Source organism: Echinops telfairi, unplaced genomic scaffold (genome assembly GCF_000313985.2).
Source record: "Echinops telfairi isolate 266 unplaced genomic scaffold, ASM31398v2 ScPeMD7_5868;HRSCAF=6743_0, whole genome shotgun sequence".
NCBI classification, from domain to species: Eukaryota; Metazoa; Chordata; class Mammalia; order Afrosoricida; family Tenrecidae; genus Echinops; species Echinops telfairi.
The window spans coordinates 15,112,977-15,140,670 of NW_022109767.1; the positions used below are offsets into that span (position 1 = coordinate 15,112,977).

A 27,694-nucleotide genomic window follows, 5' to 3' on the forward strand; every position below is an offset into this window, starting at 1 on the left:
TGAAGGAAGAGATCACATATGGTTTAACTGTGTTTATTACCTTGATGAGATAAAATGCTTATTGGAAACATTCTCAAATTTGTTTCTATCATTTATCTATGCTGTATTAGACCTGATTGAGTAGAGAAACAAATCCAGTGACACCCATATATATAGATAGATAGATAGATAGATAGATAGATAGATAGATAGATAGATAAATAGGACATAGTTTTATATCAAGAAGTAATTATATATCAAGAAAGCCTCCCAGCCCAGTCCAACTCAAGTCCGCAAGTCCAGTATTAGCCCTTAAGTGCCTCTTTACCCTCACACAGCGCCATACAATGAGGCAAAATGCAGGACACCGGCCGGGCTGGTGGTGCAGAGTCATGTTGATCTAAGGTTGGCAGAAACCTGGCATGGCCCCGGCAGCTCCAGGGTCAGTGGTGGAGTCCCGGCAGGCAGGAAGGCAGTGACAGAGTGAGGGGAGGTTCCCTGGGTCCTCCTTATACAAAGCTACAACCCTAAGGAGATGGTGTGACTTGACTGACAGGTTGGATATAACCCCTCTACTCTACTGCATCATCAAGTAGCCAGCAAGTCACTTAACTACATTTCTCAGTGCTAAGATTCAGCTTCTTGTTAGTTGCCCTCTATTTAGTTGTGACTTATGATCATCCCACGTATACAGACTGGAACCACTTCATAGATTTTTCCACGGCTATGACCTTTCCAAAGCAGATTTCTAGCCCTTAATTCCTACGTCTTCTGAGTAGATTTTTAGTGCCAACCTTGTTGTTTAGGGTCTGGTACTTCACCATTTGAACCACCTAGAGTAGTGCTTCTCCACCTGTGGGTCACGACCCCATTGGGGGGTCAAGCGACCCTTTCACAGCAGTTGCCTAAGACCATCAGAAAACACATATTTCCGATGGTCTTAGGAACCGAGACACCACTCCTCTGTTTCCAGGCATGTTTGCCCACATGCAGATATGCCCACTTACCAGTACCCTGGCATTAAGACTGCTACCTATGCTACACTATGCTGTAAGACAACATTTCATTTATTTGTAATTAGAAATAAATATTTGACAATACATAGTTACATATTGTTTTTGTGATTAATCACTATTCTTTAATTATGTTCAATTTGTAACAATGAAAATACATCCTGCATATCAGATATTTACATTAAGATTCATAACAGTAGCAAAATTACAGTTAGGAAGTAGCAATGAAAATAATTTTATGGTTGGGGTCACCACCACATGAGGAACTGTATTAAAGGGTCATGGAATTAGGAAGGTTGAGAACCAGTGACCTAGAGTCAACACATAATAATAATGAACCCAGCAACTTCATGGTGAGAGGAAAGGGTGGGAAGACAATGCTATTTAATTGTTAATTACTTTAGGTGAGTTACATAATTGTTCTCTGCTCCTGTGTCCCTAACTTTAAAATACAAATAATTCCAACTGATGAGATTATTGATGATAAGAGAAATTAAAATAGTAAAATAATACCTACCTTGTTTCCCCGAAAGTAAGACAGTGTCTTATATTATTTTTTGCTCCCAAAGATGCGCAAGGTCTTATTTTCAGGGGGTGTCTTATTTTTCCATGAAGAAGAATATGGTACACATTCTAAAGGGGCAAGCTGATCTGCCTTGAAAGGAGTCCAGTTAGAGTGCACCTCAGAGGCTAAGATGGCAAAACTTCAACTGACATACTTTGTACATGTTGTCAGTAGAGACAAGTCCCTGGAGGAGGACACCGTGCTTGGTTAAGTGGAGGAGTAGCAGAAGAGAGGGCCCTCAAAGCAATAGATTGACAGAGTAGCTGCCACAGTGGGCTGAGCCCTAGGAACCATGGTGAGAACGGCACAGGACCATGTGCCTAGGGTCCCTATGTGTTGGCATTGACTCGATGGCACTGAGCAACGGCAAACCAGAAGCTCAGCTCTACTCTACACACATGGGCTTGGCGTAATCCAGAGTGAGTTTTGTGTCTACAAAAACAACAGCAACAGTAGTCTAATTAAATAGGTTAATTATGCATTTCATATAACAAAATTAATCGTAAAATTCAGAGTTAAATATAGAGTGGCATTTGACACTAGAACTATAATCTACCAGCATGTACTTAAACAAAAATAAATAGTATCAGAGACTGGGATTCATCTACATATGACTTTGGCCTATTGTTTTTAATATTTTGTTTTTTCAACAGTTTTATGGGCACATAATTTACGTATCATACCATTTAATAGTCCAACCATTCAATCATATGAAAGGGAATTGTACAATCACCACATCAATCTTAGAGCACCCCTCCCACCGTGAATATATCACTTTTAAAATGAGTTGTGCAATCACAATCCGTTCCAGGACTCCCGCCCCCTTCTGCCTTCATTATTTATTCCTGTAATCCCCTTTCCCTCGCATTCCCCAGCCCTGCATTCCCTATAACCCCTTTTATCAGTTATTATCATTGTTTTTAACCTTAACAACCCCAAATAATAATTTTGTTTATTTTCTTTGTGGGATGCTACAAATATTGTGGACTTTCATTATTTAAGAATTACTATAAATCATTTTGGATTTGCTTCAGCTTTCTGTAAAAAGAAATGATTTTTTTCTAGCTAATACCAACAAAAGAAATTGTAAAACTAATCATGAAACATATATAATACAGTATCTTCTAAAATCTCTACAATGTTGAGAAAGTTCATTTAAATGCTCGATGAACAAAAAGGCTGTTCTACAGTTTTTGTAGGATAATAAGCCACAATAGAGAATTTGACATATATCGTTCGGGTCTCTTATTTCCAAAATTAAATATCTTATTGTCAATCTAAAATCTATGCATATACAACCATAGAAGTCTAAGTTATGAAACTTCACTTTCAATATGAAAAAAATAATCTAATGCATTATTTTTAGAAAAATGTGTTTACCATATAGAGCCACACTGATTAAGTGAGCTGTGTAATTCAGATATTTGCTTTGCTTTAGCAATGACTATGTAGGACCCTAAACATGAGTTCCTGTACAATTAAAAGAAATCAAACCCGTCACCATGGAGTTGATTTCAAATCTTATTTTTGTCATGAGGTTCTGATTAGAATGGTGCTCTAGGAATTTCAATGACTGTGACCTTTCTGGTGGTCTTTTCTCTAAGGGTGCATTTGAACTTTTGGCTAGTAACTAAGACCCTAACTGTTTACACTACCAGGGATGCTCTTTAAGCATGTGATGTTGTTGTGCTGTTTAGTAAAGTCTGAGTCATGAAGTTCTGTGTACAGCGATTGAATCCCTGCCGCAGTCTGCACCACCTGTGTAACTTACGTACATGTTTTTAGGCTGGGGACCGTTTCTGTCGGCCCCTGGTAGAAAGCTTTTCTTTCTCACGGACCCGCTACCTTCCTAAACATACCTTCTCGAACTACTGTTTTTTCCTGATGACTTGTCCAAAGTGTCCGAGGTGCAATCTTTCCATCCCTCCTTCAAAGGAATATTCTGGTCGTATGTTTTCAAAATAGATGCGTCTGTTATTCCGAACTATGGCACTTTCACGGTCTGTAGCAACAGCATAATGCAAATGCATCACATCCTCTGCATTCTTCTTCGTTCCTTGTGTAGCGTTCACATGCACATCTAGCGATTGCAAATGTCCTCGTAGCTTGGAGCAGGCACATCTTAATCCTCAAAGTGATAACTTTGCTTTTTGATACTTAAAACAGTTCTTGTGCAACAAATTGACCAATGAAGTACATTATTTGATCTCTTGACCTCTGTTTTCCTTAAATGTTGGTTATAGATTCCAATAAAACACAATCCAAAATATTTTCATGCTTATCACGATGTTGGTTATTGATCTAGTTGTGAGGATTTGGGATTCTTAAGTTGAGGTGAAATTCATACCGAAGGCTGTAGTCTTTGATCTTTATCAATAAGTATGTCGTTTTCTTGGTTTACATCAAACAAGGTTGTAGTCTCCAGATTATGAGCCTTCACGTGTAGATACCGTTTAATTTGCTAAAGTGTGTAGATACCATTTAGTTTGATAAAGTGTTTCCAATAGTCCTCTGTTTACATAAGATTTATTCTATACAAGTAGAATCAAAGTAGTGATGATGTACAACATTATTCTAAAAGCAGTAAGCACTTAAGATATTTTAAGTTATGTTAATATGCAGACTGGATCCTATATCAGCTTTACAAGTAATACCAACCCATCATTGTGTGTCAATAAGTGTAGGCTTAAATAAGACTTAAAGATATGTCTTTTTATTGGAAGAAAAGTAGCAATAGTGTCGGCAATGTAAGCGCTTCTTCAATTCCCTGTTTCTGTAAGCATAACTAAATGAAATCTCTTCCCTCATTAAGGCTTTCCAGAACGCCCTTCATCTTAAGCATGGATGAGAGAAATGAGTGACAGTGTTAATCAAAACTTTTAGAAAAGAGAAGTCTGGTTTAATAAACAGGGTCCTCTGATTCCTCAGTGCTGAGAAAGTGGTGACACAGAGTTGACAAGCCTTACTTAAAAGATTTTTGTCTCAAAAGCATTACTACTATGCATTTTGGTGGTGAAAGAATTAAATTTGAATTAAAATGTCCTCTATTAAAATGCAAAAACTTCCTTAGAGAATCAAGTTTGTTCACAGATTAGTGCTGTGAATGACTAACATGAGACAATCAGATTACTCTCCTTCTGGCTGAGCAATGTACTCTGGGAATTAGTATTTTGACTGGATGTCAAGAAAAGAGAAGAAATGATAATTACTGTGCATAATCAAGTTGCAGAAGATAGACTTAATAGGAGGCTATCACCGGAGACTAAGATATTTTTTGCCATTTTGGATGGACTTAGGGAGTAGCAACTGCCAGCACTATCATTAAAAATATACTCAGTTGCCCTTTACAGGAGCTCCAGCGAAGACAAAAAAGTATCTCATTAGTTTTAGAAACTTGCCCGTATATAAATAAAAATAACTTTAATGTATTCTATGTTATGTTTATTGTTTTGAATTTAGATGGTGAGCCTAATCCAATAGATCATATTTAAATAATGTATCCAATCATTGCAAATGTCAACAAAGTAATATTTCAGTGGTGTTGCAACTTTCTGAGAATGCTTAGACAGTAAATAGGTTTTACGTGCTGTAAGATCTATGTAGCAACTCTGACTATATAGCATGAAAACAGTCACCAATTAACAGTACATTAATTTATAAAATTATTTATAAAATCTGTCTTGAGGCCAGACTCAATCTGTGGGTATAGTTCGCTAAATTCAGTATTACGCAAACATTCGTTGTGTTCTGTATCACCCAGTCTATTCTAACGAATGTTGACCCTCGGTTCCACAGGACAGAGTAAAACCACCCCATAGATGTTCCTAGGTTGCACTCTCTAGAGAAGCAGAATGGCATGTTTTCTGCGGTAGCTCCACTGGTGGATGTGACCCACTGGTGGTGGGTTAGAACCGTCGAACTTTTGGTTAGCAGCCAAGTGCTTAAGTGTAGTGCTACCAATGCTCATTTCACAGAAACAAATACTTATGTGAAGAACAATACAAAAATAGCTGCCATTCAATTGATTCTAATAAATGGCAAATTCATGTTGAGAGCAGAACTTACCTCTAGAACTATCCATGCCTGATTGAGGAGTCAGTCACCAGGCTTCTGAAAAGTTTGGATGGACCTAGCAAAATCTTTCCGTTAACAACCAAGTGGGTTATTTGCATCAATCAGGGACGCCACGTGGGTGAGAGAATGCAATAAATGACTATATGCAAATAACGAATGTGTCAATAAACCTGAAAGTGAAGAGAAAAAGAGAGGCCTTTGAGTGTTGAAAAGGGCAATTCATTAAGAATATCCAACTCCCTTTTCATATTTTCTTTTTTGTAATTTTCTGTTCATCAGTCTAGAACATGTGTATTACAGAGGAGATTCCCAGGCTCGCCACGGACATTCCTTACTAAAGCGGATGTTTTCCCCATTGGAAAGGAATAAATTAGCATTCCAATATAAACAAAGGTATCCTGTGATTTTTTATTAGCTCAACCAATTCCCAGTAGCCTAATTAATTCTGGCTGAATTGTTAACTTTGTTTCTTGATTTGCACAGCTGAAGCCAATTCTCTGGGCCCTCTGATGAGCTGCCAAAATGAATGACTAGCCTTCAATTCCCCATCTTACATTGATTCGCTGTGATATACACGCATTAGCAAGACTAATTCTGTAGAACTTCACAGTGGAGGCAAAGGCTCTGGGTCTAGGACTCACTTTTTAACATTGTGTTATGAGACAAATGTGGATGCTTTATTATGAAGTGTCTTAATTAGGTAAAGAATACTAAAATCTCAGTCTGAGAATACTAAAATTCTATTACATTGCAAAGAGGGACTAGTTCGTTCATTTAGCTCTGTCTGACTGACTGTGATATAGAAAATAGTGGGGAAAAATTTCACTATATAATTTATTAAAAGTAAAGTATATAATGTGTTATTTGATTGACTCCAAAATTGACATCCTGGGGTTCCCTTGAGATGAGCTGAATGTATGAACAGAGGTTAATATTATTTCCTTACATCTGTAATAGCTTTTTAACACAGCGCCGAATACATTGTTTACATACAGGAAATGGATTTTGATTAACAGATCACTTAATCTGATTGACAAATGAGGATTCACAGTAATCTCCTTATGTGAGAGTCTCTCTTATGTCTGTGCACTTTCTTTTCCCAAAATTACTACATTGAATTCCAGTTATAAGTGACCATACAGTTCAATCATCCTTGGCCCAGTTTGTTCCAGGAGCCCTGTAGATATCAAAATCCTCTGAGGTTAAACTCCCTTACACTCCAAGTCATTCTAGGGTATATCTAATAGCTCAAGAATCCTCGTGGCATAGTACTTTGGGCTGCTGTCCCAAGGTCAGGAGTTTCAAACCAAGAGCCACTCCTTAGGAGAAAGATGAAGTTTTCTGCCCCCATAAAAATTGAGTCTGGAGGCTAGGAAATATGGCAACCAGATAAGAAGGAAAGGGAAATATTCTCATCAAATATCAAAGGTTCCACTAGGAATATCCTGAACCTTCTGGCCATGAGAAAATCAACCTGAAAGTTATATTGATAGACCCAAGTTTCTTAAAGAGGAAGAACAGCATACCTGCTGAGACACAGCAAAAATTTCCCTCAAATATAAGGGAGAAATGTATGTATTTACAGACAAGAAAGAACTAAATGTATGAGCATTACAAAAATATGAACCATATCACTGTTGGTAAAATATCAATAACAACAGCAGACAAACACATCACAAATAAGAACCCAGAAACCAATACAATGAACGCAGTACTGAAAACAACACAGAAATAGGAACAAAATACCAACAAAACCACATGCACAAAAAGTGACAATAAATCAAACATAATTACAACAAACCCACACAGGTCAATGCATTAAATGCACCAATCAAAAGACAGATAGCAGAAGATGGTGTTAGAAAACAAGGCCCATCGATCTACTGCATACAAGAGACATGCTTTAAACTCAAAGACAAAATAGTAAAAAACTAAAGGATGGTGAAAAAATCTATCAAGCCAATGGCAATCATACAAAGGTAGGAGTAGAAAAAATAAAATATGTTTCAAGAATAGTAACAGTGACAGACAAGAATGAATATGATATAATGATTAAAGGAATAGTATATAACCTTAATAAGCACATACACACCCAAAGAACTTTTCAAAATCATACTGCTATAATTAAATTGAATGTGCAACCAATTCTCTCTGCCCTTTACAAGTTTAGTTAGTATAGATTTCATTCTGCCTAAAAAGAATGACTTCCCAAGTTATTAGGATTGTAAACTATGATGAATTATTATACATTTTCAAAGTTTAAATGAAAACTCAACCGTATATAACTAATTTGAAAGTCAATAAAATTGAACAGAAAATTTAAAATCACATTTGTACTGTATTTGTAAGACCACAAAAGAAATAGTAAAATTCCCCCTAATAAAGTGTTAAAAAAAAAAGAAATAGTAAAATCATAGATTAAAAAGGGGGTTATATAAAATAATATCAAAACACTATCGATAATCCTATATTTTTCTTGTTATAGAGCTATAAAAAGAATGTAAATGACTTTCTAAAGTTTTCACAGGAATTCTTGGTTCATTATTTTACAAAAAGAATGGCATACAAAATCCATTTTATAGAAAAATCCATTTTTGTAAATTTCTAAAGCTTCTCAACCTTCTAAATGACGTAGACTAAATTACCGCTTTATTTCTAAATTGTTTTCATTATATTTGTAATTATATCTATTTGCTATTTCTTTTGAAAGTTTTACCAAAAAAGAAACCCCTTCTCAATTGTACTGTCATTTGATCTCTGTTGGCTTTTTATGTTCCTCAGAGAAATTCAATTTTCCCTGATCCTATCCTATTTTGGATTTTTTTTCTCCCCTCTTTTTCTCCTTTCCTTGGTCAGTTTCCACCCCTGATCTCTTAGTTTGTGGGACTGTGGTGACCTGCATGTCACTGTGATTCTGGGAGCTGTGTCACCAGTATTTGGAATACCAGTAGGGCCCCTGGTGTATCATTTTCATGAGTCTTCCAGACTAAGAACTGACGAGAAAGAAGGAATAGGCTGTTGACTTCCGAGTTCTTACTGAAAATCTTACGAAAGTCAGGAGAATATTTCCAAGACGATGCCAGAGGGTTAGTCCTTCAGGCTGAAAGACACGGGAACTCTGACCGGGAAGGCCTGCCCACTTAGAGTAGGACCGACCGGAATGGAGCAAAGCCTTGACATGCTGAAAGACGCAGACTGGAAAGAACAAATACCCATTCCTGTTGAGAACATGCCACATGTAGTGTGAATCTCGGGACATGAGAAGATGTCCAAAATGAAGTGGAACTCAAAGATCATATCCAGTGCATTAGTGAGCCTACCGGGACAGGTATTCACTATTTTAAATAGACGTCTCTGGTTACTGTGCCAGGAATGACAAATTCAAGAGGAATGCCATCACGTCAACTGTCACAAAGAACACTTCGTGATCTACCTTAAAGTGCAATGCTCTACGTGATAGGACAAAATCTACACCCCTATAAGGAAGACTAATACTATAATTATTATTCAAATTTATGAATTAACCACTAAAATCAGAGCTGAGGAAATTGAAAAAGTCTATCATTTCTGAAATTGACCAAACATTTATTCAAGATGCTTGAAAATTTCTTGTGATTGGAGTAAGAAAGAATTTTGCAAGAAGAAGGACTTCATCATTACAAATATCTGTTTCAACAACATAAACAGTGATTGTTTGTATGAACCTCACCAGATGGAATACAGTACACAGCAATCAATTTGACTGCATCTGTTGAAGAGTCAACAGATAAGTTCTGCACTAAGAAGTGAAGAAATTGAAAATGATTCCAGGGTATAAAAATGACCTTGAGGACATCTCACCTGACTTTAAAGACCATCTCACGAGCACACTTGGTACTGTGAGTATTAATGACCAAAGAAGAGTTGAGTTGTGGGATGTCATCAAGAACATCATACATAAAGAAAGCAGAAAGTAATTTAAAATGCCAAGGTAGATACCAGAGGATATTTTGAGTCTTGTTGGTGCGTGTCAAGTGCATAGGAGAAGTAATGAAGTACAAGAAGTGAACAGAAAATGTCAAAAGGCAATTCAAGAAAACATAGTAAAACATTATAAAGAAATATGCAAGGACCTAGAGCTAGAGAAACAAAGGGAAGAACACATTTGGCATATCTGCAGAGGAAAGAATTAAAAATAAGAAGTAAAATAAAATTCAAGTTTTGAGATGCAGTATTGAAGGAGTCTATGGACAAATGACCTACGCCATACCTTTTTGAAATCTGATGAGCATGTGAAAGTAGGAGAAGGAAGACAGAAGGAGAACGGATGCATGCGAATGATGATCTTGGTGAAGAATTCTGAAAGTACCTTGGGCTGCCAGAAGAACAAGCAAATCTATTTTGAATGAAGAACTTCCAGAATGTTCGTTACAAATGAGGATGATGGATGTCTTCTCAAGTATTTTGTACATGCAAGCAGGACGGATTAGTCCCTTTCAAAGGATGTTATGCTTGGTCATGCCCAGGGTCGGTAAAAAAGACAAAGACCCTGAATCAGACTCTGCTACCACAATGGGTCCCAGTGTGGCAAATGTGAGAATGGTTCAAGAGCACGCGTGTTTCTTTTGATTATAAATAAGACTATGAGTCTTCACCGACCTTATGACACCTTACAACAACAGCATTGACTCGGGCAAAATATTGAAGGATACATGAAACATCAAAATTGATGTAAGGGATGCAGAGTCCCTGTACCAATAGTTGTCCTACGTTCAACCATTACAAGGGGCAACATTTGACCAAGAACCAGTTATGATTGGAAAGAGCCCAAGATGCACTGAAGACATGAGCAAAAGAAAAGAAAACAAACAAAAAAAAACAGCGTGGGGAGGAGGGGCTACAGGATTTCATGGAATACCAACTGAAGTGTTTCAAAAAGCTGATGCTGCCCTTAAAATACTCTCTAATTTGTTTCCGCCCAGAAATTTGCAAGACAGATTGTTTAGTCAATTGACTGGAATAGATCCATATTTCAACCCATTTCAAAGAAAGGAGATTTAATCAAATGTGGAAATTATCAAACAATATCATTAACATTACATTAAGTAAAATTTAACAGAACATAATTCAGAATTAGTTAAAATTATCTAATCCATTGGTATTGGTAGAATAAAATTTGTATGTGTCTTACCTTCATATCAAATTTATTATAAAATACAATATATGCATATATTATTTTACAGATAATTATTTTATTTTAAAGTATCTATTTTTCACAATTTATTTTCATAACTTCTGGTATGTCTAAACTAGGTAAACAGTAAGCTGTATCTTGAAATCACATATTGTTTGCCAAAGGTATCTTCCTCATATCTTAGTAAGTTAAGGAGTTAGGCATTTGAATAATATCATGCTCTCATTTGAGAATAATTCTTTTATTTCAGCTATGATCATTCTTTATGATTTATTTCTGGCTAAAATGTTTTATCTTTACCTGATGTTAGTTAGTAATTATTTTTACTGCAATAGAGAAGGCAAAAGTACATGTTTTAGGAAATATTACTAACAAAATTTCCTCTAGGCTCCATTCACGATAAGAAACTAGTAGCTGTAAGTAAGTAATGAAAATAGTTGTTTTATACAAGGATATTTTATGACCAGAAATTATGATTTTTGAAATAGGAAAATAGAAATTATAAGTATGAGCGGAGGAAAAAGATTAAACGACTATTAATTTAATTAATTAAATGACATTCAATAAAAGTACTCAGTCACAAACTTAGAAAAATATAGTTTCAGAATCTTGGTTATGTCAACCACTGCTCTTTATGTCATTTTTAAAGGAACTTTTCCATCATTATTAGAAAAATTAGCAAATGTATCACAATATTCACAATATTTTTCCCTTTCTCTACTATCAATAGCATTTTCATCTAAGTTCCTCTGACAATTACTATCACTCAATATAAGTATGATTCAAAATACTCCCCTCTTGTAGTGTAAGTAGTAGTAAATAAAATATACTTAAGGAATTCTGGTGGAACATCAGGTAAGCACTCGGCTTCTAATCCAAACCTGGGAGGTTGCACCCCACCTAGTGCCTCTGTGGGACAAACCGACCCAGTGATCGTCTCCATCATGGTTCTAGCCAAGAAAACATTACAGGGCACTTCTGTTTATCATAGTAGATCAATCACTCTGCGAAGAAACTGATTCCACTGAAAGCAGCACAGAAAAATACGTCTCCGTGGCTAGAAGAAACTTTCAACTTGCTTTATCTATGAAAGCATGTCCTTAACATTGATCTTAATCAAGCTGAAAAGAAAGAAAAAGAGAGAGCGCATGAGAGAGAAAGTGCACTTCCAGGAGAAGCTGTTTTGCAGAGCTCTGAGTTTCCCTAAGCTATCTAAAGAAACAGACTGGACTAGAAATAACACAGTAGTCTTTATCACTGGAGATCAAGGAAATGCCACCAATGGAACTTTGAATACTTGAGAGTTCTTCCAGTGAGCGGCAGCATTTGTCAGCCAGAAGTAGTTCTGAAGTGCGCCGGAACATCAAGGAGCGTCTGTTCTGCTCACTGTATATGTTTTTACATTTTGTCAAAGAATTAGATGACTCACAACATTGTGTGATATGTAATTTCACATAAAGAAGTTCTTTCACATGTTGATTATCTTTGGAAAAACATGGAAATTGGGGACTAAAAATGATCTGAGCTATTTGCTGCAATGATTTTCTAACTATAATAGGTTCTAAGATAAAACATGAGCAATTAAAATATGTTAGCAAGAACTTGTACCTGTCAATATACATCAACCATAAGTGATAAAGGATTAAGTGTTTAGGAATTGAATTAAAAATAAATTTATGATTAATCTTTTAGACTATTTATTCATTTTTAGACAATTACTATTTGGCTATGAAAATTAATATATCTATTTGGTAAGTGTTCATAAATTAGTTATTCAATATTAAAAGTCTTTATGGAATTCAAAAATAAAATGTTTACCATTTGTGATTTTGTCAGATTAACTCTTTGCTTGCTAATAACTTTCAGAAAGCCAAGTATCGATGATAAAAGAGTTTTGTACCTAAAATAAATTTTGCTGTTAAGTTCATTTAAGGGTAGGAGCTCTTGACTTTGAGAAGTAATCAGTGAGCATATTTGCTTTATGTATGCAAATTTATGGAATATACCAGGGAAGAAGTAAAATATGCAGTATGTAATAAGCAAGGAAAATGTTAAAGAATTCTATAAGTACCTATCATTCTTTAATAACACATATTACCAAAATAGTTATTAAAACCCTTTCAAAATATAGCCTTCACTTTAAAAAAGTTTCTATGTGCATATTAATATTCCCTCAGTGAACAGTAATTGTTATTTTAAATTATACATTCTTGCAGAAAGAAAACAAATTATACTAGCAAAAAGGCCCAGCATAATGTTATACCAATTATTATCATTTATTCTAAGATGTTCATATTATCTAATTAACATTGTAATACATAACCAACAAAAGAATCCCTAATTTGAATACTCCAGGACCAGATTCCAGATGCAAAAGATTAGTAAAGAGATCCCAGGGTGACTTAGTAGCGATTATATTTCTGCATGTCATGATGGCCAAAGTTACCATGGTGTGTTCAGAACTGATGTTCCATTTCCACTCTCATGATTTTGTGGAGAAACTGGAATCTAGAATTCAGAATTGCTAATGTAAAAATCATTAATAATTCTTGCAAAGTACTTGTATTGTAAATGATGTTATTACTTTTATGATGTACTTTTTTCCTATGTACACTGTTAAAGAAACAATGGACTTGCAAATATCAAGAAAATTGTATTCTTAATTGGTCATATATATTTCCTTTAAATAAATAGATGCTTATAATATATGTATGTTTATATTTTACATAGGTGATATATATGATTTATATGATATATGATAAGGAACCCTGTTGGCATGGTGGTTACAAATTAGACTGTTAACTGCAAGGTCAGCAGTTGAAAACTCCCAGAGGCTCTGAGCGAAAAAGATAGGGCTTCCAACTCCCATAATGAATGATACTCTTGGAAAGTCATCAGGGCAGTTCTACGCTGTGGTGTCGGTTGCAATGAGTCTCTATCAACTTGATGGTAATGAGGTTGAGGTGAGGGATGATACATGTTATGTATCAGAATGGATATTTTAATAAGAAGATTTCACTATGCCCTATGTTGTTGTTAACCAAGGAATAATATAAATAAAATCTGAAAACAAATAAATACACTTAATAGAAAATTAAACTGTGCATACAAAAAGTCGAGCTAGATATTTGCTACCATTTCTATTAGCCATTAATGACCAGAGAATAAACTTTGATTGAGCATCTGCCTCTATAGATGGTTTCATTTTAAAATCATGCTTATCCCATCTTTGAAAACATAAAACAATGATGAATTTAATAACTATTTTTAGATTTTGTATGACAGAATATAATGGTCAATCTAATTTTGTTTATACCATTAGATATTGGTGGGCAACCAATGTGGCAGGAAGACAAATATGACTTAGAATTTATATTTAATATGTGTATGTGGGTGAGGGGGTTGCCTGGAGGAAAGAGTTGTCATATGTTGCATCCTCACCTTAAGATACAAGAAACAAACATTTCAAAAAAACTGTTCAATGAGTAGCGCTATTCAAAAAAATATCATTTGATTAGCATTTCATTTCCCCCCAATAGGGAGATAGGATTTGGCAGAAAAGACAGCAGGGTGAAAGGAAGAGAGTTTGTGGAAGAGATGATAATGGTCATTCCTGATCACATTCAGTAAAAATTTAAACCTTACTTTCTTTTTTAAAATACTTTTATTGGGGGTTCTTACATCTCTTAACACAATCCTTACTTTCCTCCAATGTGTCAAGTATATTTGCCACCATCATCATTTCAAAGCATTCTCTTCCCACTAGAGCCCCTGATATCAGCTCCCCATTTCTTCTCCTCCACCCCCTGCCCACCCTCCCTCCCTCACAAACCCTTGGTAAGTTATAGATTATTTTTTCCATATCTTACATCATCCTACATTGCCCCTCACCCACTTTTCCATTATTCGTCCCCCTAGGATGGGGTTCTAGGTTGATCCTTGTGATCAATCCCCCCTTTCTCCCCCCATCCTCCTCTAATCCTCCTGGTATCTCTACTCTCATTGTTGGCCCTGAGGGGTTTATCTATCCTGGATACCCTGTGTTGTGGGCTCTTATCTGTATCTGTGTGCATGCTCTGGTCTAATCCAACTTGTAAGGTAGAATTGAGGTCATGATAGTGGGGTGAAGGAAGCACAAAAGAGCTAGAGGAAAGTTGTGTGTTTCATTGGTGTATACTGCACCCTGACTGCTCATCTCTTCCCTGTGACCCCTCTGTGAGGAGATGTCCAATTGTCTACAGATGGCAATTGGGTCTCTTCTCCATGGACCCCCTCATTCACATTGAGTATGGTTTTATTCTGAGTTTTAGATACCTGTTACCTGATTCCATTGACACCTCATGATTACACAGGCTGGTGTACTTCTTCCATGTGGGTTTTGTAGCTTCTGAGCTAGATGGCTACTTGTTTATTTTGAAGCCTTTAAAACCCCAGATGCTATATCTTTTGATAGCTGGGCACCATCAACTTTCTTCACCACATTTGCTTGTGCACCCATTTTGTCTTCAGTGATCTTGTCGGGAAGGTGAGCATCACGGAATGCTGGATTGTTAGAACAAAGTGTTCTTGTGTTGAGGGAGTATTTGTGTTGAAGCCCAATGTCCATCTACAGCCTTAATACTTAACATATAGATATGAGTACATAGTTCTATTCCCCTCTCATTATATATATAGTTACATATGCAAATGCCTATATTTAGGCTTCTGTAAATGTCCTTTGACTCCTGGTTCTTTCCTCTATTTCCTTTTTACTTCCCTCTTGTCTCACCATCATTGGCCTTCATTCGATTTTAGTAATTCCTCGCTGCTATATTGCCCTTGATTAAGCCCCACTAGGCATCCTTCCATTGATTTTAGTTCACTTGTTCCCTTGTCCCTGGGTTGGTCCACCCCCCCCCCCATTTCCTTTCTCCCACCCCCCCTTCTCCTGAACCGCCCCATCCCCCGGAACTATTGGTCCCGTTCTTTTCATCTCTGAATTATTTATCCCTCCTCTATTATCTAGATTGGCATGCAGATATATTAACAAATGCAAAACCCAGGCAAAGCCAAATAAAACAACAAAGGAAGTCAAAACCATCAAAACGATAACAACAGCAACAAACAGACACAAAATAACATTAACAAAAAGAAAGCCATGGAAAAAGATGGAAAAGCATATAAATAGTTCAAGGTCTGTTTGTTGGCCTTTACGAGTGTTTTCCAGTCAATTCTGATGGGGTGCCACACTCTGTCTCCAAAGTCTACTTTTGGTATTCCCCGGGGGTTTCATCACTCTGCTCCTCCTGCTGTTCTGCTGCATGCCCTCAGTGCCTGGCCCCAGCGTGATGGGGTCAGTCCGTGCATGATTCCTGCACTGTGTCTCCAGTGCTGGCCCCCTCAGCGTCATGGTTCAGTGAGAGATGCCATGTCCTGTGGTGGGGCCGGCCTTACGGTTCTCCCTGTGCATTTGCTGCTTTGAGCAGGAACATCGTCCTTGGGGCTTGGTGGGCCAGGATGTCCTCTCCTCCCTCTCCATCCCTTTACATCTCTCTGTGTGTCAACCTTACTCTATCACTAACCCTCCAAGGAAGACATCATCAATCACAACATAAGGACCAAAATGGCACCTTTTCATATCAAAATTTAAATTTGAAGAGTCCACTATGTTTTTAACCCTGTTATAACAGAGCAAGGTCAAAATACAAGGCTCAGTCACAACATGGAGCAGTGAGAGTGTCTATGAAAGCCAGCTGAAATGAAAGGGCAGATTTCACTTGTGTGCAGACTTGATATTTTCTGAGGTACCTCTCATAAAATTGAAACTGACACAGTTAATTCTCATGCTCTACTTAAGACTTTCTGAAAATAGAGAAGCAAAATCATATCCCGATTTCAAGTAGTATTTTCACAATTTAGCACAATTAGGAAAACTAAGGTATTCACTGGCTGGTTCAAATGGCAGTATTTACCATGAAAATATGAGATTCTGAGATTGGTTGTACTGTAACCCTACTTACTACCCCTTATAAATGCAGCACATAGCATTTTATTTAATTGCTGTTAGATCTGTGAACATCAGTCAGTTTCACAAATAAATCGTATTCCTTTGAAGTCAATATATGTTTCCCAGCATAATGATGCATTTATCCACTAAGCTATCCCTGATGTTCAGTGAAGCCAGCCAGCAGTACTTTCACCTCATGTGCAATATAAATTTATCAGTGAATAAACAATTGCCATTTTAATTTCAATGTCAAAGACACAGTAAATGTCAATTTGGCAGTTAAATAATTTCTCTCTTCTTTGGGTCCAATAATACAACCCTACTTATTTCAACCCTACTTCTGAAATCCCTTTCAAGCTTAGTAGTTCTTTGATTATTTAGAATGCCTATCAATCAAATCAACTGAATTGTCATTCTCGTCTTTTATTGAAAACAATTTACTTCATTTTAGCAGAGCAAATTAAAAGCCTTAATTACTAACATTTGGAATGCCTATCATTCTTTAATCTGCATGCTCATCAACATTACTACACTGTTTACAGAGGTTATCCAGTTGAGCCTTCCTGAAGACCAGAAACTAAGCATTACTGCAACTACTGTGGGACAAAGTGCTGTTCTGAGTTGTGCCATTCAGGGAGCCCTGAGACCTCCCATCATCTGGAAGAGGAACAATATTCTTCTAAATAATTTAGATCTGGAAGACATCAATGTGAGTACATAAATATACATGTTACATCTTTAGTTTGTTTCACTGGCATACAAATTTTTGAATTACGGGAAGCTCAATGAATAATGGCTGTACAGTAGATGATAATCATTGAGACAGTAGCTTATCCAATCTAGTAAATGAGATCAGCCCTTTAGATCATTTAGAATTACTTAAACCATCTGTATTGATTTGCTCAGCAAGTTATATAGCAATTAACAGGTGAAAGCATACATTTGTGCAAACTCTTAGAGAAGAGTATCCACTAGATTTTAAAATGCACCTACTCTTCTTATCATAAATGTCTACATCTTGGAATTATTCCTGTAGATATCCTTATCTGTAAATTTAAATATAAATATAAAACAGTGTATATATTGTTCAACTTTGCACTGTAAAAGTGAAAATTAAAATTAATAATGTACATGATGGTGTGTAGGTGTGTATATACATCTGCATGTAACACAATACCATTATTACAGCCAAAGAGGCAATATTTGTAAGCATTGATATAAAAATGTAATAGTTGTATATTACTTTTGAATGTTCGCAATCATCTAGTAGTGGTTCAGTGTTTTCTTTAAGGAGGGGAAAGGATCCGGAATGAAATGCACATATGCTATTTTTTATTAAGAAAAAAATTTCCAAAAATACTTTGTTGTGGTAATTTATGGACATGATTTACTTGAGATTCTTTTTCTTAACATCTCACAAAGACACTTAAAAATCTGAAGGAAAAAGGGAACTACATTGAAAATGCTCTGGGTTTAGTTGGTTTGAGATATATCTAATTTCAAGATTTTTAAACATGTTATGTGTTTGTTACCTCTCCATCCTTAGGATTTATTTTTAGACAAGTGGCCTTCATGTTGTGGGGGACGTGGTCATTAGCAAATCCAATTACACACTGATTCAGGTTTATATAGTTGGAATTTCACAAGTTATTTTGAACTAATTAGTAAGTCTAACAATTATGCGCTGATTGGCCAAGCTAAGTTCATGTGTTCATTGGGACATGACGGGGCCACTCAACCCAATGGCGTTGATCTGGATTATTACTCTAGGGTTCCTATGAATTCCACTTGACCTGATGGCAGTTGACTTAAGTTGGGTATTATTGAATGATGACAAGGTAGTTTAACCATAGAGGGATATGACAAGAAAAACGAAAAACAGGTAGTCTCTTTATTATTGGGTGATTATCTCTGGAACTCACACTTGTATACTTAATGCTTATGATTGAATTGCCAACAGTTTGTCTCTAAGCAATTATTTTTATGGCTGAGCACCAATCGGTAGCTCATGGTGTATTAGAAAAGGATAAAGGTAGTTTTTCTTTCACATATTTCAGAATATATTAGAAACAATCCAAACAAATACATAATTTTGTAGAATCAGATTCTGCACTCAGATTCGTTCCTAGTATTTCAATATACACGCTGGGTTCAATGGGGGAATGCTCCCAATGTAAAGGAAAAAGCGGAATCAAACATTCCTTACATGGAATGTGGATCTCAAAAGTGAACACCATCCCAGAAAATGTCAAGAAGTAAAAAAAAATGTGAATTTGGGTTATCTGTGGAAATGAGAAGATGACATTCTACTTTTGCTTTAGTACATGTGGGGTTTTATAATAAATATGCCTTACATGTGTATTTTTATAGCGTTAGGATTAGGTTGAGGTTTCGGGTTACACTTGGTTATGGTTATGGTTAGGTTTAGGGTTAGGCCTAAGTTTAGGGTTATGGTTAGGTTTATGCTTCGTGTTAGAGTTAGGACTTGGTTAGCGTTAGGGTTATTGTTAGGGTGACGGTTAGGGTTAAGTTTAGGTTCAGTTTTAGGCCAATGGTTAGGGTTAGGGTTAGCGTTAGAATTACGGTTAGGATTAGGCCTAGTGTTAGGGTTAGGGTTCGGTTTAGTCCTAGGGTTAGGGTTTAGATTAAGGTTAGGTTTGGGGTTAGGCCTAGGGTTAGGCCTAACTGCAAGGTCAGAGCTAGAATCACTACTCACATCAAGAAATAAAGATGAGGCTTTCTCTCCTGCAAAGAGTTAGTCTCAGAAACCCACAGGGGCAGTTCTACTCTGCCCTACAGGGTTGCTGAGAGAGAATCAACTTAATGGCAGTAAGTTTGATTTGGGAGTTTTTTATTTCTATTACCATTTTTATCAGTCAAGAGAGCTGCTTCCAGGTCCTTCCAATTTACACTTTGCTATATCATAAAGAACCCTGGAACACAGACCCAACAAATCCACTCATTGTTTTATCGGCCTAATGTTTTTATATTATAGAATGTATGAAAAATACATTTGATTTGCTTAAAAATAAATGTACTCACATTTAGACACTTTCCTCAAATAACATATAATGAATAATATTTAGCTATTAGGAATACTGTGCCATTACAGAAACTATCTTTGGACATTTGTGGATATTTTGTTTTGTTTTTTGAGAGTTATGGTCCTAGAAAAAAATTTTGGATTTGCTTTATGCATTATTATATCTACACTGCCTTTCCTTTTTTCTATTGTTATTCTGACTATCAGCCTGCCCCATGGTATTTAGAATATATCTTTAAAATTTTTTTTAATCATTTTATTGGGGACTTGTACAACGCTTATCACAATCCATACATACATATACATACATTGTGTATCAAGCACATTTGTACATTTGTTGCCCTCATCATTCTCAAAACATTTGCTTTCCACTTGAGCCCTTGGTATCAGCTCCTCATTTTTCCCCTCCCCGCTTTCCCCTCCATCATGAACCTGTGATAATTTATAAATTATTATTATTTTATCATTTCTTACACTGCCCGACGTCTCCCTTCACCCACTTTACTGTTGTCTACCACCCATGGAGGAGGTTATATGTAGATCCTTGTGATTGGTTCCCCCTTTCTACCCCACCTTCCCTCCACCCTCCAAGTATCAACACTATCACCACTGGTCCTGAGGGGATCATCTGTCCTAGAGTCCCTGTGTTTCCAGTTCCTATGTGCACCAGTGTAGATCCTCTGGTCTAGCGAGGTTTGTAAGGTAGAATTGGGATCATGATAGTTGAGGGGGGGTGTCATTTAAGAACTAGAGGAAAGTTGTATGTTTCATTGATGCTACATTGCACCCTGAGTGACTTGTCTCCTCCCCGCTACCCCTCTGCAAAGGGATGTCCAGTTGCCTGCAGATGGGCCTTGGGTCCCAACCCCACACTCTCCCTCATTGCAGATGATAAGGTTTTTTTGTTCTTTGGTGGTTGATACCTGATCCCTTCGACACCTCATGATCACACAGGCTGGTGTGCTTCTTCCCTGTGGGCTTTGTTGCTTCTGGGCTAGATGACCCCTGTTTACCTTCAAACCTTTAAGACCCAAACACTATATCTCTCGATAGCCAGGCACCATCACCCTTCTTCACCACACTTGCTTATGTACCCATTTGTCTTCAGCGATCATGTAGGGAAGGTGGATATCATGGAATGTCCGTTCAATTGAGCAAAGTGTTCTTGTATTGTGGAGTACTTGATTGGAGGCCGAATGTCCATCTGCTACCTTAATACTAAACTTTTAAATATAAGTACATAGATCTATTTTCCCATTATCATATATAAATATATTTACAGATGTACATGCCTGTATTATATATATATATATATGCCCTTTGCCTCCTAGTTCTTTCCTCTATTTCCTTTTACTTTCCTCTTGTCCCACTATCATGCTCAGCCTTCATTTGGGTTTCAGTAATTCCTCTCGGTTATGTCACCCTTGATCACTCCCTACCAGGCCTCCCGCCCCCTCCATGCCACTGGTTTTGAATCACTTGTTCCCTTGTCCCTGGATTGGTTAACACTACTTCCTTTCCCCCTCCTCCTTCTCTCCCATTAACCCCGGAACCATCGGTCCCATTGTTTTCTTCTCCACATTGTTTATCCAGCCTATCGTATCAAGGCACATAAAAACACGACAGCGTCAAACAAAGTGACACAGAAAAGCAAAGTGAGGACAGAAACAACAACATAAAGTGAATGACATACAAAATCGAAAAGAAAGAAAGTCCTGTAAATAGTTCAAGGTCTGTTTATTGACCTTTAGGGGTGTTTTCTGGTTGGGTCTAATGGGGTGCCACTCCCCGGCCCCAAAGTCCTATTTTTTAATTCTCCCTCGGGACTTCCTTGTTCTGCTCCCCTTGCTGTTCTATTGCACGCCCTTAGTGCTTTGCCTGAGTGTGGTGGGTTCAGCTCAGTCACACATCCCACACTGTGTCTCCAGTGTTGTCCCATGTAAGGCTATGGGTCAGTGCCGGATGGCGCGTCTCATAGTGGGGCCTGCCATGTGGTCCTCTCTGTGCATTGGCTGCTCTGAGTGGGAATATTATTCTTAAGGCTTGGTGGGCTAGGGTATGCTGCACTCCCTTTCTCCCCCTTCATGTGCTTCCGCTTCTGTCTGGGTATGGTAGGTCTGTTCCTTTCCCCCACCAGAAGGTCTATTGTCATTCTCTGTGGCACTCCCTTCCATGGTGGGGGTCAGGCTGGTTCTGGTTGGGGCTCCCCTGTACTCCCGTCTTTTTATCGATTCCTCCATGTGTTACATTGCCCTCCTGGTTTGGCACATCATGGTGGGGTCTGTATGCACATTCCAATTCTATGGAGGCACAACCAATACTCTCCCCCGAGGTGGATTAATACGCTGTTCTCCCCCCACCCCCATGTCATCATCTCAGTTTATCACCACCTCCATTCTCCCTCCTCCTTCCCCCTTGCCCCTTCTTTATGGTGGACTCACATGTACCTCCCCGGGTGTGGTCTTACCTCCCTCGACTACCTATATTTCCACCCGTTTATTGTGAGATAAGTGTCTATTCTTCTATTCCTGCTGTGCTGATTATACTTACCTCAGGGGACTCATGTTATACCTGTCCTTTTGAGATTGACTTACCTTCCTTAACATGAATCCTTCCAACTCTTCCCATGAAACAACGTGTTTCATGTGATCGTCCGTGCTTTTCAGTGCTGCATAGTACTCCATTGTGTGTATGTGGTGTGAATGTGACAGAGTTTACTAACCCACTCGTCTATCCATGGGAACTTAGGCTGTTTCCCAGTCTTTGAGATTCTGAATTGTGCTAAACATTGGAGCGCAGATGACTGGTTGTCTTTTATTTGTTACTTCCTCTGGGTATATTCCCAGTAGAGGGATGGCTGGGTCTTAAGGTAGATCAATTTCCATTTTCTTTAAGTATCTCCAGATTGCTTCCCACAGTGGCTGTACAAATCTACATGACCACGAGCAGTGGAGGTGGGTTCCTATTTCACCACAACCCCTCCACCACTTGTTGCTCTCTGATTTTCTGATTTGGGCTAGCCTCATGGTTGTTTCAATTTGCAATTCTATTACGGCTAATGACTGGGAACACTTTCTCATGCCTGTTGGCCATATGGGCCTCCTCCCTAGTGGAAGTTCTTTTCAGTTCTTTTGCCTATATGTTTTCCTCTTTTTGCAGGCCATGAGGATGTTGCAGGGTCGGGTGTCTTGCAGCATATTCTTTAAGTCTTTCCTTGTCCTGGAAGACCCTTCTCTCACCATCTATCTTAATGGATAACTTGGCAGGGTAAAGGATTCTGGGGGAGGCCTGTTTTTCTTTCAGCTTTTGGAAGATGTTACTCCACTCTCTCCTCCTCTTCATGGGATCTGCTGATAGGTCTTCACATATTCTTACCTGAGCTCCTTTGTAACTGTCTTCCTTTCTCTTGCTGCTCTTAAAATTTTCTCTTTCTCCTAGAAGTTGGATAATTTTACTATTTACTATATGTCTTGGCAAGTTCTTCTTGGGGTCTAGTCTAGGGGGGGTCCTTCCTGCTTCCTGTATGAGCGCCTGGTTCTCACTCGTTAGGGTGGGAAAGTTTTCTTCCAGAAATCCCTTCTCTATCTTGGCTGTCGACTTGTGGGGTGTGTCCTGCCCCGGTAGATCAATTATTCGAATCTTATTCCTCTTCATAGCATCTGTCATTGATCTCAGGTTATCTTCTGTTTCATTAATTTTCCTATCTGACTGGCTTTCCCGCTTGCTGAAGTCTGTTCGAGTGTCTTCGAGATCATTTATACAGTTCTCTGCCTCCTCAAGCCTAATTGTAAGTTATGTAACCTTGTGTGTGGCTTCTGCTACCTCCACCGACAGCCAAGATAGAGAAGGGATTTCTGGAAGAAAACTTTCCCACCCTAACGAGTGAGAACCAGGCGCTCATACAGGAAGCAGGAAGGACCCCCCCTAGACTAGACCCCAAGAAGAACTTGCCAAGACATATAGTGTTTGGCATTCATCACCTCTATTGTGGTTTTCATTTCCTCTATCATTGCAGCCTTATTCTGTGTTGCTTCCCTCAGCTGCTGTATCACTCTGAGCAGACTTCTGAAGATTTCCTTCTGTGACAGATCCATGTCTGTTTCTTCTGTGTGAATCGTTAACTCTGCTACTGTGTTTTGTCTCTCTGTTTTGTTGTTGTTGTTGTTGTTGTTGTTGTTGTTGGGAGTGATGTGGTCTTGATTTTTCCTCGATCCTTTCATAGGACTCAAGTTTCTGGGAGACCAGGGGGCCCTTAGGTCTTTCTCTGTGTTACTATTAATGATGCGTTCAGGGGACTTCCTGTGACCTACCATTGAGATGGGTCAGACTGCCGGATAGGCAGAGTTCCTTGATGGTTCAGTGGCCAACAGCGGTGAGGCGTTTCAGTAACTGGAGCCTAAATGGATGCCCCTAGGCTGCTTTGACCTGGTCTATCAGTGTATACTTAGCAGCCTTTTTCTTGTTTAATTAGAAAAATAGTTTTAGAAGAAAAAAGAGAGAGAAAAAAGAGGAGGAAAAAAACTAATAATCATAATTAAAAAGGAAAAAGAAAAAAAGAGAGAGAAAAAAGAAAAACAAATAAAATTGTGGGTTTTTTTTTTCATTTTATTTCCCCTCCAATTTCTAGAGATGCCAAATAGAAGGTGGAGGTGGGGGAGGACTTGCTGCCACGGGAAGTGGTGCTGATCTGGGGCTCCGGAGCCAGGCTATGTGCAGGGAAAATGCTCTTCAGATCAGCAGTGAACTCCCCCAGTCCCTGCAGGCCTGTAGAGTTAAGCCAGTAGGCAGAGGCGATGGCGGCGAGAGATGCACCGCAGCAGAAAGTTTCCTGCACCAGTCGGAAAGGGCTGAGGCAGCAAGGGGTGCTGTGGGAGACCTCTCCTTTGCCGGCAGGAGAGGGCTGGGGTAGGCAGGCTTAGAGCTTGTGGTTGCCAGTGCTGGAAACCCCACATGGCACTGCAATGACGTGGGCCAGGCAGAGCGGACAGATGTGGCTCCGGCGGGAAACACAGAGCTGTGTCTTTAGGCTCGTTAGCAGGCAGGGACACTTACCACGTGGGCCGCCGGCACTGTGAGCAGCTCAGTGCTCCACAGTGGCAAGGGCTGAGCCGGGAACGGCCAGTTGATGGTTCCGGGGGTTAAACAGAGGGCAATGGCTCCAGCCCTCCATACTGGCGGGAATGGGCTGGGGCAGTCAGGTTTAGCGCTTGGATCTGCTGGCCTTGGAACCCTGCAGGGCTCCACAGTGGCATGGGCCAGCAGAAGCAGACAGAAACAGCTCTGGCGGGGAATGCAAAGCTGGGTCATTAGCCTTCTTAGCAGGCAAGAACACTTAGCCTTTGGACAGCCAGTGCTGTGAACGGTGCAGGGCTCCAGTGGTGTGGGCCAAGCCAGGGATGGATAGTAGTGGTTCCAGTGGGAAACAGAAGGCTGTGGTGCCAGTCTTCCGCACTGGCCAGAACGGGCTGGGGCAGGCAGAGTTCGCGCTCCTGACTGCCGGTGCTGGGTACTCCGCAGGGCACCACTGGGGTGTGGGCCAGCCTGAAGTGGCTCCAGCAGAAGCTCAGGGTCATGGGTAGAAGCGGGATGGGCCCTGGCAGCGGGCTCACACTGGTGGGAAGTGCCCAGTGCAGCATGACCTCCCAGGCAAGGAGCAGGAGCAAAGCTGGTGGCAGCAGGTGGGCTACAGGGGTGCCAGCGGCGGGGTCCAGGCAGTAATGGGGATGGATCATCCCTAGTGCAGGTATCCCAGCCAGCTACCGGTAGATTCCAGGTCAGTTTCTAGGACCCTGGGTGAATGGATGGTGGGACCTGAACCGAGGGGCCGATCGCTGCGATATGGGGAGAGAGGAATCGCGGGAAAGGGAAACATCTCTCCTAGTGGGGTCCCACGAGTGGGCAGCTGCTGTAGGGGGTGCCGCCACAGCTGCACGTTTCTCGGCAGTGCAGCCAAGCAACTCCTGGCACAGAGCTGATCCGGAGGTGGAGTGGGTCTATTGCTGATTGTGGCAGCAGTGGCACCGTGTGCTGGGGTCGCTCAGCCTGATGAGCCAAGATGTCCCAAGAATCAGATCCCAGATGACTGAGGCCCTGGGTTAGGACAAATGCCTGGGTTGGGGTTGGGGTGCTGTCCCAGGGGCATCTCTGACTCACCAGAATCCTTCCACTCGGCTACCGGGACATTAAACCAGCCTTGTTCTAAAGAGCCCTCAGAATGTGCGGCTCACCTGGTGCGCCATCTTCTTTTTCTAGAATAAATCTTTTATTCTAAGGTGTCTTGGTTTGAAGCCCCAAATAGACTTATTTCTTGAAGTAGAATAAAAATAATTTCAAGATAAGGGAAAATATAAATGATATCCTGTGTATATCTTGAAAAAGAGAATACTTTCTTATCCCTGGATCTAGAAAATATTTTGCTTGTTTTCTTTTATCTAGAGATTAGATATTTATTTAAAAAAGTGATTTCTAATGAACTCTCTTTGTATGATTAAATAAGTATTGGGCAAATAAATTGATACTAATAAAGTTATTTAGAGAAACGTTGAAGAACATATATCTTTCATATTAATTTTGAAAAGATTTCCAATATTTATAAAGTTATAGTTTAATTTTAATCCACACTAAGCTAAATTGAACAAACATTCATAATCTATAGTGTACACAAAACTAACAGTCTTTCAAAATTAAAACTGCAGGGAATATCTGATTATATCTGTGAAAGAAAGTATATTTCTGAAATTTCATAATATATTCCTGTGTTATCATGTAATTATCATTAATCAGCTATGAAATTATCACATAATTAAAAAAATTTTAACAATAGGACTGAAAAGTAACTATAAGATTATACTTTGCTTTGTCAATATAGAGATTTTCATAAGGTAAATAAATAATATAGATACAAATCATGTGCTCTTTCTTTAGTGCACATATGTTTCCTAGTTACCTACAATCTTTTGAATACTTAATGTTCTCCAAATTCCACCCTATGAATTTTAGTACTCCACGTTGGCAACCAAAAAACTTGCTGGCTTAGCCTGTCTTTAGTTATGAGACTGATGTGAACAAAGACTCTTAACAAACAGACCTGATGGCCATAGCCCCATTTCATCAGCATGAACAGAAGTCAACTACTTTCCTGGCTTCTTTGACTCCAGCCATGTTTCTTTCCCAGATTCTTGGTGTTCTGGGTTATGTAAAAGTCAGCAGTTCAAACTCACCTGCTGCTCTGAGAGAGAAAGGGGAGATTTTCCAGTTCTGTAAAGATTTACAACCTCAGAAACCTAGAGAGGCAGTTCTACTCAATACTGTAAGAATACAATGAGTCTTGTTTTTGTTGTTGTTTTGTTTGTTGTTTTCCTTTTTATATTTTCTGTCCAGATGTTATGGCAACTGAACCCTACATTCAGGGATGATAGTGATTCCAGCTCTGGTTCTGTTTTTTGCTTTTCCTGTACAGTGTTCAGCATCAGTTGGGTCCTCACCAGACTAGTCTCAATATGCAGTTTGGATATTTTGGGTAACATCTCAGACACCAAGGCAGACATTCTGCACTCCATGATATTTCATTATTTTTCTAAAGTTTTGAAAATTACATTCAATCTTACTTGAAGCTAACCAGAGCAAGTTCTGTTGTTTAGCAATAAAAATATCCTTAATTACCTGCAAGCCTTTAAGACCCCAGATGCTATATCCTCTGATAGCCAGGCACCATCAGCTTTCTTCACCACATTTCCTTATGCGCACATTTCTCTTCAGTGAGCATGTTGGGAAGAATGTGCATCATGGAATGCCCATTTAATAGAATAAAGTGTTCTTGCATTGAGTAAGTACTTGAGTGGAGGCCCAATGTCCATCTGCT

General features: G+C 38.8%; 1 protein-coding gene across 1 annotated transcript in view; it reads left to right on the forward strand.

The window, feature by feature from the left end:
* Positions 1–27,694, forward strand: part of FSTL5 (follistatin like 5) — a gene marked incomplete at its 3' end in the record, with an annotated part of 780,165 nt that overhangs the window by 502,917 nt on the left and 249,554 nt on the right. The window contains exon 8 of the mRNA XM_004708783.2: positions 17,333–17,499. Coding sequence (XP_004708840.2) covers positions 17,333–17,499 — 167 coding nt within the window. The remainder of the gene's footprint in view (positions 1–17,332; positions 17,500–27,694) is intronic.